This window comes from Nyctibius grandis, chromosome 4 (genome assembly GCF_013368605.1).
Source record: "Nyctibius grandis isolate bNycGra1 chromosome 4, bNycGra1.pri, whole genome shotgun sequence".
Taxonomy (NCBI): Eukaryota; Metazoa; Chordata; class Aves; order Nyctibiiformes; family Nyctibiidae; genus Nyctibius; species Nyctibius grandis.
This window is the reverse complement of record NC_090661.1, coordinates 100,864,568-100,877,164: the sequence shown is the minus strand read 5'-3', so window position 1 is coordinate 100,877,164 and position 12,597 is coordinate 100,864,568. Positions and strand designations below refer to the sequence as shown.

General features: G+C 37.7%; 1 protein-coding gene across 1 annotated transcript in view; it reads left to right on the top strand.

The window, feature by feature from the left end:
• CPXM2 (carboxypeptidase X, M14 family member 2) overlaps positions 1–12,597 on the top strand; it is an 86,950-nt gene that overhangs the window by 55,058 nt on the left and 19,295 nt on the right. Inside the window, exons 5-7 of the mRNA XM_068397463.1 lie at positions 2,788–2,872; positions 3,414–3,564; positions 11,211–11,299. Coding sequence (XP_068253564.1) covers positions 2,788–2,872; positions 3,414–3,564; positions 11,211–11,299 — 325 coding nt within the window. The remainder of the gene's footprint in view (positions 1–2,787; positions 2,873–3,413; positions 3,565–11,210; positions 11,300–12,597) is intronic.

Sequence of the window (12,597 nt, the reverse complement as noted above, 5' to 3'; positions counted from 1 at the left end):
AGATTGGAAGCATTAGTGCAACAGTAACATTTTGTTATGCCAATAAAATGAGCTGGTTCTTTTAAAAACTGTCTATATATGCCATGATTTTCTTACAAAATTCTCAATTATACAGAGTGTCCACTGTACCTTGTTTTCATGTGGCTGTGATATTCTGTTTGAGTGATTTTTTTGCAGGTGTAGAGTAATGAATATGGATGTATTGTGTTTGTCCTCCTAATCTTATTTGTGCAGTTGAAAAAGTTCTGTAATACTTCAGAAGAAACGATGTCTTTTTGGTTTGTAAGAAAGATTGCCTCTTTTGGTCATTTACCCTGCTTTTGAAAAATGGCCAAGAATATTTAGAAAAAAACCCAAAAACCAAACTAAAAAAAACCCCCAAAACCCCACCAAACAAACAAAAAAACCCAAAACAAAAAAACATCAAAAAACACCCACACTACCATTTTATGTGCACTGAATATGTACACCTCCATTCAAAGCTATGGGTTTTGCTCTCAAACTTGGTTTCTTTTTCAATCAGAAAAAGTTATTTTTCCTTTTTCTGGAGTTTTGATGTTGGCCATTTCCAAAATTCCTAATTTCCATCGTTGCTAGATGTAAATCTGCCTTCCTTGTTATTGCAGTGAAATCTTCTGGTGTGACAGCCAGGTTATTGCAGAAGTTAAGGGAAGACAGTAAAGTTCTTTACAAGAGTTAGTAGAAACTTATATAGCATGCTGAAGTCACCGCCTGTTTTGTTGTATATTATTTTACAGCCACGAAGATGAGATGCAAGCATGGCACTTTACAGATCTCTGGCAAATCCCCTGCCCCAGGAGATTTTCTGCTGACAGGCAGACAATTAGTGTTTTCAAAAGGCTGCTAACTTGTTAAAGTTGTTTAAAAAATGTTGAAGTAGTGTGTGCATTACAGGTGGCAGATGTATTCATCTTTTCAATACAATAATAAAAAGTTCAGTCTGATTGGTACTAATTGAGACTTTTCCATTTAAACCAACATGAATGGCAAAATCTATTAATTGCAGAAGGCTGGTGAAAAATTTGCAAAGGGCTGGATTAGTGTGTAAAAGAGAGCTGGGTTGGTTCAGTCATTTTTTCAAAATCACATGATATCTCATCTTTGACTTTTGGGGGTATTAGTAAACTACATACAGAAGTGCTTTTCTAAATCCTACTGAACACCTAATCTTTGGTTTTAGGCTTCATTGTAAATGTGGACATTGGTTTGAATCTTTTGTGTAAGCAGGACCACTGTTACTCAGAAAATGAAATAGCAAGTGGAAATCTGAAGTTATAAATTTTCTGCTGCCATGCGTTGACTTAGGCGTTATTTGAAGGTCCCTATTCTGTACAAGGCGAAGCTGGGTGAACTTGTGCTGATCTTGTGGTTGATTAATTTGTTTTTGTTCCGCCCCTGCCCCTTTTTGGTCTTCACTAGAAGCCTGACTCTCTTTTAGTGAACATGTAAAAGCTGGTTTGTCCCTTTAAACATAAGCACTTTCAAGTCAACGTGTGTGTTTGTGGGTAGTTTGCTAATATTACTTGTTGATTTTAAAAGAAAAAAAAGCAAAGTTGCATTTGTATGGGTGCAGTACAGGTGGAAGTTTTTCTTAGGTTTGTCTGTCTTTCCAGATACTCCCTTGTCTCCAATCCACACGCTCCGCTGCTTCTCCCAAAACTGCCCAAATTGCCCCTATTCTTCCTAGTCCCAAGAGCTGTCCTTACCCTGGTTTCACTCCCAGCAATCTGCCTGTGTAGCTCTGTTCAAGAACGCCTGCTCTACAGGGCTGCTGGTTACGCATGATCAGTTTATATACATGAAAACAGAATTTAATCATCCTGAACTGACTTTATGGTACAAAGATACCTCCAAGCTACAACTCTCCTCCAAGTCACTGCCTCTTGAAACCAGGAAGGTGTTAGGGGAAAATAATAAATTACTGCTGCCCTTTCGGACCAACAAATAGGAGAGGAGAGTCAGGGCATTGCCTTCTCTGTAGCTGTACACACATTACCATGGGGAATGCCTAGACAATGTAAAAGCTGCATAGCTTTAACTCCTCTCAGAATAGGAAGCAGCATGTTATTTCTCCTCATACTCTTCTTTAGCTGAATACAGACAAGGCACAATTTAAGTACAAATGAAGATTTTACTTTTCTAGATTAAAGGGGACTTTGCTGTAAATCAGATAACAGGCCACTAGAAAGATCAGCCTACTGAAGATTGATCTCAATATTGTAGCGGTGCACTCGTGCTGTGATCAATTGGACTCTGCTGTGCAGAGACAGAATTGTCTCTTTGTTTCTATCTATTGCTAATAAATACAAGAACAACTGCAGGCTCCAGTCATTCTTGTATTGGAAGAAATGGAAATTTTGCTGGTTGAAATTCATGGGCTTTTTATCCTAGTGGGTTTTTTTTTCCATCCTCTCTGATAATAACAGCAGAAATAATAAATGTTCTGTAGCTGAAAAGGTAAGATTTTTGAACACTGTATGCATCTGTTCTAAATAAGCCATTTATCCTGAAATCTGCATATAAAGGGAAAGGAGAGCAATATCCTGGAATCCCAGAATATTATCTTGGTTTGTTGCTTCTATGTGCTAGTCTTTTTTAATTATCTGTTGAATCTAGATTTGCATGTCACTCAGCCAAGTGTTGACATGACTTTGCCAAGTGGGATTTCCGTTGCTAGCAGTCTTACAAGCTTTATTACAGTAAACATAATTTGCAGTCATTCTAAGTTATGAAAAAATAACTTAGATACTCTCTGTCTTTTTCAAGGAGTAACTGGGTGACCTCTTACAGAGTATTGGTGAGCAATGACAGTCATGCATGGACTGCTGTCAGAAATGAATCTGGAGATGTGGTGAGTATCACGAAACAGATGTTTTATGAAGATGAACAGAGGTGGAAAAGTGAGGGCTGTCCACGTGGAGTTTTCATTTGCCAGATTAGTCAGTATAAGACTTCAAGGCAGCATCCCTCAGTGGTCCCACTAATTTTAAGAGCAAATCATGTAATACAGAGAGGGACCCAGAATATCCTACATGACAAATCTGCACATGTCTGCCTATGGATGTGAATGCCACCCTGGCAGTGGTCTGGCCTGTGATGACACACATTTCTCATTGCATGGCCTGTGCAAGGGTTAGCGTCAGTGTGCTGGCCCCTGGGGACATCTCGTGCCCATGAGATGCCTATTGCTGGAGAGAGGGTGTGGAGCTCTGGCTCCTTTGCCCCTCTCTCAGAGGCATGGGAGGGATCGTGCTCTTTGAAGAGCATTTCTGGCCTGAGCCGCCATCAACCTGGGGCTGTACCAGGTGACTTCATTTGTTTCTATTACCAAAAGTGCTAAAAGACTTTTTGAAGAACTGATTTTGCCATTTCTGTGTGTTTGGCCTGCGTAGATTTTTGAAGGAAACAGTGAGAAAGAGATCCCAGTTCTCAATATGTTGCCGGTGCCACTGGTTGCACGCTATATCCGTATAAACCCTCGGTCCTGGTTCGAGGAAGGTAGCATCTGTATGAGACTGGAAATCTTAGGGTGTCCTTTGCCAGGTAAGAGTCTTTCTCAGTTGATGTTGACATGGCTGCCTGTGCCAAGACTCAGAAATTTTATTTCCTTTGGATGTCTTTGCTTTTGATATAATACCTATCCCTAGTGAGTAGAGTTATGCAAAAAGAAACAAAAGTAATCTGTCCAGATACATGGACAGTATCAGGATAATTCTTCAAATGCAACCACATAGTATCTATAAGTGGCTTTATTAATAAAACAAGATTGCATGGATGATCTAACAAGAGTTTCTGTGTTGTTTGGGCTGAAGTGCAGTGCAATTAATCTTACTGAGTGCACGTGTACTAGGGAGCCAATAAGATTATGTATCAGGACAGTCACTTGCAGATGTCTTAAGCTTCTAAGGCAAGAAAGAACCATTGTAATTACATAGTCTGATTTCTTTTTTTTAAATTTCATTGTACAAGCCATAGGACTTCCATGAATTAATTTGAAGGCAAATACTGTGACTGAACTAGTGCTTATCTTGTAGGGGGGAAGGAGGGGAGTTGGGGATGCAAAGAATTTCTAGCAAATTTCAAGGGTTGTCAAATCCAGTATAACCCCTGGTAAGTCTCAGGTATGACCCTTGGTAAGTCTCACGTATGACCCCTGGTAAGTCTCAGGCGAAGGTAGATGGTCCTATCCTTGGTAAAGACTGTGGAAAAGACACAATCTGATGTTTAGCACCAGCTTCAGGTGTTAAACTGTTTCTCTTATCATATGAGTACAAAACACAATTAGGGTCTTGCTAAACAGTGTACAAAGTGAAACCTTATACAAGGCCACTTAAAAAAAAAAGGCATTCAATACTGCAAATTATGGCAAAGCCATGTTTCTGTTAAGCGCATTGTAAATAGTCTCATGGTGGATTTTTGTCTTCATATGTGTGTGTATGTATATAAATGTTTGAAAAACTGTTTGTTCAAACCTTTTCTAAGTTGCCCACTACTCATTCCACATCTCTCATTTGCTTTTTTCCCCCCTCTTTGATCTCAAATTCTGGCATCTTGGGGATAGCTCTCTTTTTTTTTGCAGGGGGCTATGAATAGTATTTTCAGAAATCCTTGTGCCAGAAAGAGAACTGCCTTTCCAGAGCCTGTCATTACTGCTTTAACTGTTCCTGCTGCTGTTCAGAGACTTGCTGCCTCCAGTTCTACTGTTGATGTAGGGTGTCCACATGCCAAGCAGAGGTAGCCTGATTTTTGTCCTTTAGATATTTAAATACTCACAGAAAAAAAAAAAAATCTGGAGCATGGGAGGGATAATTCTCTCACAAAGAGAACTATGTGCAAATATTGTCATATTTGCCGTGTGTATTACCATGAAGCAGTTAAAGTTAGCAGCACTCAGACTACTGCTTCTCTGGGGGTAACAGATACATCCTGGACTTGAATGGCAGTGACCAAGGGTGTCCTGTGTATGTGAATATTCATGTTTTCAGTAGGATTCTGATTTATTTCAACCGTGGGTTTAGAAAACTCCAGCTCTGTGGGTTGCTTGTTTCCCACTGTACCTTTTACCTTGGAGGGACAATTCCAGAGCCAGTATTTCCCCTCAGCTCTTGAAAGGACTGGTGGGCTGTCAGAGAGCAGTCATCTATCCCAAATCCCTATGCAGGTTTGCAGAGGATCCACTCTCTATCACACATGGTGTGAAGCGTAAGGAAAAGCGTAGCTTTCATCAGCGCCGTGACTTTATTGGCATGCAGGATACACGGGGACGTCTCCAGGGAATAACGGAGATGACACTCAAACCATTTTGGAGACCAGTTTGTGGGGAAATTCTCACAATTCTTTTCAGTTCCATAAGCCTGTACTTAAATAGGAAAGAGCAAAAATGTCAATATTTAGAAAGTTGATTTTTATTAAATGCAGCAGTTATTTACACTAAATTCTTATTGGGTATGCACCCGTACAGGGCCAGATGCTGCTTTGCAGCGTTAGCATTTGTCACCCTTCATCTTTAAGGGGCTTTATCAGTGGGTGAAGGTGCCATCGAGGTAAGAACATAATCTGCACTTCCACCACTGTTGCAATGAGTGCTGTTACAGCTTGTTGCAGGTCTTGGATTAGCATGGAAACAGCATCAGTGCTTCTTCCTGGTAGTCATTTATTGAGTTAATTGCCTGCAGTGGCTGATTCAGTTTATTCCTGAAAGAAAAAACCAGAATCATTCATTGGGAAACACAACAGGAATGGGGTGTGTTTATTCAAAGTGTAATTGGACTGGAAGAACTAATAGGTTTTGATAAGCTGCTGACCCATCTTTTTAGCTCAGAAAGAACTGACATTTCCTTCTTCTACTTCGTTATTCATCGCACGCAAGGCGCTCAAAATGAAGCTGCTCCTCACATTGCAGAGGCCTTTCCATGCACTTTTTCTTCCTGTAGGACACAATTTATTTTTTGCAGTTCCCTGTAACTGGATTCCTCACTCTTTATCAGTGTCATCTTACTCTTTCCAAGTTAGATAACCAACTGGCTTGGCCATGGGTCCAGCATTTTTGATGGTGCTGCTCTAATACACTGTGCAACTAGAAATCAAGTGTTCTTGTCTGACAGAGGCTTCCTCCATAAAACTGAGCAAATCTAAATTCATCAAAATCAGGAGGTGGAGCTCTGTCAGTTCACACACCTCTATCCTTTCCAAAGCCCAAAGAACCATGAAAGAATTTATGCGATGCTCAGTTTCCTTAAACACCTGCTGTGTTTTTGATTATATTTGCACCCTGGGTGTGAACATAAAAGAAATCAAGTTGTCAGGAGGAGCAATTTGGTTGTGCTTTAGAGCTCCCATGCACCATGTCCTCCTGAGGCAATGCACGGGGAGATGGGGCAAAGGGAAATACCCCAAGAAAAAAGGGGGTGGAAGGAAAGAAAGTAATTTTTAATGACTGCGAATTTCTTTTCATGTCTTTTAAACTTAGAATCATAGAATCATAGAACCGTTTTGGTTGCAAAGGACCTTTAAGACCATAGAGTTCAACCGTTAACCCAGCACTGCCAAGTCCAACACTAAACTATGTCCCTCAGCATCACATCTACATGTTTTTTAAATCCTCCAGGGATGGTGACTCCACCACTGCCCTGGGCAGCCTGTTCCAATGCTTAATAACCCTTTGCAGGGAGAAATTTTTCCTGATATCCAATCTAAACCTCCCCTGGCACAACTTGAGGCTGTTTCCTCTTGTCTTATTGCTTGTTACTTGGGAGAAGAGACCGACACCCGCCTCACTACAGCCTCTGTTCAGGTAGTTGTGGAGAGCAATAAGGTCTACCTTGTAATGTAACCTAACTTGTAATGTTAGGTTTTATGTCTTTATTAATCTCTGAATAAATTAAGCAATTTGCATTCAGTCTGTACTACATGTCATCTTTCCATCATGTAGGCTCACAAGGGACGGTAAGAAAGGAATACCAGATAAAGAAGAAACCTGATTAAGATATTAATATTCTAGGAAAGCATCTTAGCACCAGCAGAATGTGATGAAAACGGTTAAAGACAGCTAGGACCTATTCCTGTGGGTAGGGCTCTGTTGATAAAACCTGCTGCATATGCTAGGTGCACTAAAAGTTGGACAAATCGTGAGAAAACTCTATTTAGATAATTGGAACAGAGAAGTTACCGATTATCTAATCGGTATTATATAAGATGATTGTAATTTTTATCAGTGAAATGCTCATATATTATTCATAACAAATTTTTGGGGTATTGTAGGCTAGTTTTGACAAACAACCTTTTCTAGACTATTACAGTAGCTCTACAAAAAAAAAAATCTGTGTTATCCAACTGTAGTCTTTCAGGCAACAGAAGTGATTCACTGTTTCACCAAGGGAAAAACATTTAGCTGTGGAGGAAAGATGCCAGAAAATCCTACCTATAGCAGAAGGATCAGTGTTGCCATTTCTCGCTGGGGAAAAAGAGGACAAAAGCACTAGCATTTAATTCCCTCTCCAGTTTCCAAAAATGTTGGTATTTACATAGATGTAGACTGACACGCACAATCTTTTGCAATTGCCTCAGAGGGATGGATGTACTTTCCTTGCCTGTTCTTTCTCAAACCTAAGGAAAATCAAAAAGAAACTGCGTATGATCAAAAGTACCCTGAGACAGGAGGGAGAAAATTAGTTGAGCTCTTCATGCATTTATTTATACTGTAGAATATTCAAGGCAATAGGCAATTATTTGAATGGAATAAATTTGTGATGAAGTTTAATTTTTAATAATTCTTATATAGAAAACTATCATTGGTATCATGATTATGCCATCACTTTCAACCCTAGATAAAAGATGAACTACTCTGTAATGGAGTACTCTGTTTTGCAGTGGGTGCATCATTCAGTCCTGTTTTCATGGCTTGTCTCTTCTTGCCAGTCTACCTGGTTAAGTCTAGGAGTGTGCTCATTTTGCATAAACTGTGACTTTCTACAAGTGTCTTTGGTTATGAGTGATCGTGTACACAGCAGTACTAAATTAAGTGAACTACTTGTGAGAGTAAATTTTTGCTTAGAGTGACAGTCTGTCCTTGTGTTCTGCTTTTATCATTGCAAAGCTAAAACTTAATCTTGGGCTATTTAAAACTTTTTTGTGAGGTTGCCTGAACAAAGACTGAATAAAAATGAGACCAAATTCAATAATTCTCCTGGGAAAGGCCAGTGTGTTATGTGTCTCCATACTCATCAAGACAGATGTTTAACATCCCCCAGCAATGCAGTAGGTGTCATTAAAAGGTTTTCTTTCCTATTTTGTTTGTAAAATGAAGTGTATACTGTTCTGAAGAAGTATTAACAATCCTCAGAATTACCATTATTATCAGAATCAAACTGTAGGAAATCATTAGAAAGATCAAATATTGGTAGAAAACCTTTAAGAAGCAACTACTGCAGGTTAAGAGTTTGGGTTTTCTCTTACCTGTTATTGTGATTCATTATGCCTAACTGGAATTAGTTGTTTGGTATTTAACTATACATCAGCGTAGATAGAAAAGAATCCATATATACTTGAAGAATATTATTTCATTGCTGATTTACTGTGTCATGTTAATGCTCATGACTCTCATGAAATAGATCATGTGGGAAAAAAACTTACAAAATCATGTGATATATCTGCCAGTGGATTTTTTCAAGACTTCATGTGTGCTGTCTGTGACATGTTCAATTTTGTGAAGACGAGTCAAATTCACGTATATTACACGGAAATGAAAAAATAGATAGATTAGTGGTAGAAAAAACTAAAAGAAAGAGAGACTGTCTGAGGTAGTGCCATGAATAGATGAGTGTATTTCAATTCTAATTCTTCTGTGGTTTGAGTTTCTTAGTCTCTTAGTCTCTGTTCTATTAAAGAAAATAATGTTTGCCAAAGTGGACCTAACCGTCTGTGCACAAGACTTGTATGCCTTTCTACATTTTAGCTTTTAATTTTCTAATCTGTATTCCTGCTGTAGCAGAAATCCAGTGAGCCAAGCAGACTCACAGTAGAGCCTGGCAAAATATGAGTGTTAATTCTCTCAGGAGCTGTCAAATTGTGCACTGTTTTTGTGGAAGGACCAGAGATACAATCATTCTCACTGTACAATTTTTTTTAAGTTTCCACCAACTCTACAGCATTCACAGTCATTCCCATGATATTAATGTTTGATGTATGGAAAAAGTGCCAGACTTTGAAAGGAATGGGATTAAAGTATTAGGAAAAAAATATCGGTTGCTGTATATTTTGGCTCATGGTGATAGAGAAAGCCTTCAACATCCTGGCAGTTTTATGATGAGTATTTTTCTATTTTCACAACACAGGGATATTTTTACAATGGTGAAGATATTCTATGTGGCATTAAATACATTGTCTCTTTATAGAAGTAGTGTTTTTTTTATGATTTCCATTTTTCAGTCATCAATATATTAATAAATAATTTCTACAAATTAACATGGGTTGACCTTTAAGGGTTTGGCATTCCAGAGTCATTTGCAGGGTTAGTGCAGCATCATTGCTTCGGTGGACTTCCATCAATTGAGCCTGCAGTTAGGTTGGAAAGAAGACCTAAAATTGCAGGTGAATCGTGGGAAACTTAACCCTCTTGATTCTTCAAAACTTTTTTTTTTAATAAGCAAAGAAATCTTGTTTCCTCACCGGATTAAGCTCTAATTAAAATCCATTTCCAGGTGGTCTCGCTATAGAATAGGTAAGTTCTCACTGGAAAGGACAGACTGCATTGAACAACCAGATTTTGTTGAAGCAAGATGGTTTTTTGACATTTTTTCAGTCATATTTGTAGAGCAGTGTTCAACTGACCTTCCAGTATTTCTGCTGCAGATTAGGGATGGAAGTGGAGACAAACAGAAGTGGAGACAAACATGTGAATGAAGAGTAAATAAGTGGTAGAGAATATGGGTAATGTTACGGTGAAGCATAATGGAACTTGCATGTTTCATTTCATAAGTAACTTAAATAGTTCAAATTTTGCTTTCATTCTACGTAAGAAAAAAACCCAAATACTTTTAGAATTTTATCAGAAGAACAAATTTGAGAATTTAGAGGTGTTAATGTCAGAAATAGGAAGCTTTAAAATGTTAAGTTATAAGGTATTTTTAAGTGTTATGAGTTTTCCATAATTTCATTATGTGTTTGTTGTTGCAGGATAGTATCTATGTATTCTTCCTACTAATAATTATTATTTTTTACCCCAAAAAAATCACAAATGATAGGTGATACTGTTTAAAAAAATCATTTTTCTTCCCTGGAGACAGTGTCTTTTGGCTGTGTCACAATAAGACAGGATGATATTTAGGCTTTCATATTTGGATTTTTTCCAATAACTTTAAACCAAATGAAGATGATTTTGTGCAAAGGGAAACAATTTTTCATAACAGCCTGACAACCACTGGTCTGACAAATGATTACTCAAAATACCAGACATCCCAGATATGACAAACTGAGGAATGTGTCCGATGTTTTCCAAATAGATTTGTTTATCTCTAAAAATAAATCATAATAGATTAGGCTAGGAGCACATACATCAGGAAATATAAAGCTGAGCCTGAACAGTCTTGGCCTGTTTATTTTCCAGGTGAATGGCCTGGAAAGTCAAGGAAACAAAGGGTTTTTTTCTATCCACGTATTCTCCTTTGATACTTCAAAACATACAAACTGTAAATTGCATCCCTATAGAAATAAATAGTTGCATAAACTCTGAAAATACTCATCAAGAGAACTAAAAGATCATTCCTTGTAATAGTAAATTAATCAAGTAGACACAAAACATTTACTGGGGCTTTTTCCTCTGATGTGATTTTTTTCCACTCTTTTATCTTGCATCTGATTCATCATTTTCCAGTGTCTTTTGCCCTCCTCTGTAGCCTAAGGATGCCCTTCGGCTTTTCTGTTGAAATTTAGTTGTTCGTGCAGAGTAACTGTCTAGCAAGCTGTTGCCTGCTGCTTGCTTGCTTCTGTTTGGATCTATATGACCTGATTTGTGCAGCAATTAGAAATATTTCAAATTTGTTGTTTCTTTGAGTTTTGCTTTTGAAAACCTGTTTTAAATACATATAGGACTGTGGAATTTGGATTTCCAACTGCCTTGCATGTATTATGGCTAAGCATTTTTATATATGAAATTCATAAGTACATGAAAATTCTTTTATTTCTTTTCTCAGACCCAAATAATTATTACCACAGAAGAAATGAAATGACAACCACAGACAATCTTGACTTTAAGCATCACAACTACAAGGAAATGAGGCAGGTAGGCAAAGAGGCTGGTGTGTGACCTGGATGGAGGGTGGATGGGTGCAAGCTTCTGAGCTCTTATGGAATCCGAATTCTACATGTTAAAAATATTATTAAACATTATGTGCAATATATTAAAAACATTTTTCCCCTCTCTATTTTAATCTATTATTAAAATCAGCAATCGATTAAAATTCCCAAGTCTTAATTTGTACATCATCTAACCTTAAACAGGTGACACTACATGACAGAGGGAGTATTTATATACAACGTTTTTCTCCCATGTATGGGTGGTGAACGTTACAGTGGTTTCTCCTTTCAGATTTGACCCTGACTTAGCCATCAGAATTGTCCTATATTTTAGTGGTTTTGGATAATCGGCATAAACTATACAAAGTCCAATTCTTTTTTCATAGTTGAGAAAATTGGCAATAACTCAACAGAAACCACTGGAATTATTTTGTTGGCCAGGAGAAAGGAGGAAAAAAAAAATTCTGTCAGTATGGTTTTAAATCTACCAGCCTTGTTAATCTTGTTCCTTTAACTTCAAATAGGCAACCTTGTTGTTTTTGTTGTTGTTTTTAATCTTGCTTCATATCACCACAGATATAGGTTGTGTTAAAGAAATATTTCTGCTGTATTCTCTTCAAATATAAAGATAATATGTTTGGACTTGAAGTGTGTGAATCATTTGCTGTGTGCTGAATTTTCAAGTGTATTTATACTGCATGAATCACCGTTCATTTTTACTGAGCAATTGTGTACTGAGTCACACATTTATTTCGGTAGAGATTTCATGGCCTATATTTCTTAGCACAAAGATTAGACAAGTAGAAACTCAATTGGCATAATTACTGTCAAGAACAATAAAATAAAGTGTATTTTAGATTCTTATTTCAGAAAGACCGGTTGGTCAGGTTAGAAATCTCTTTGGGAGAAAAACCCACAGCTTTAAAACAGAATGTTTTTCCACTTTTCCAACAAGTAGAAAATTTGCGACTGTGGCTGAGAGCTGGTCAGTTGTGAACTGTCTTTGACTGTGTTGTCCCAATTTCTGATTTTCTTTGTGTCAAAATAGTTAATTTAATTAGAGCTCATTGAATTCTATTTGGGTTCTGCTGCTGGTAGGCAGAAGATTGTGGGTTGGGTTGCAATAAGTCCTATACCCCCAAAACTATTCTTAGAACTTCACAATTTCTTTCCTGAGTGTAAAATGGAACAATAACTGTCAATTTCCAGAGACAACTTAATTTTTTTTTTTTAAATACTGTGCATTATTCTCATTTTTTTTACCTGCTTCACTGCCAACCATCT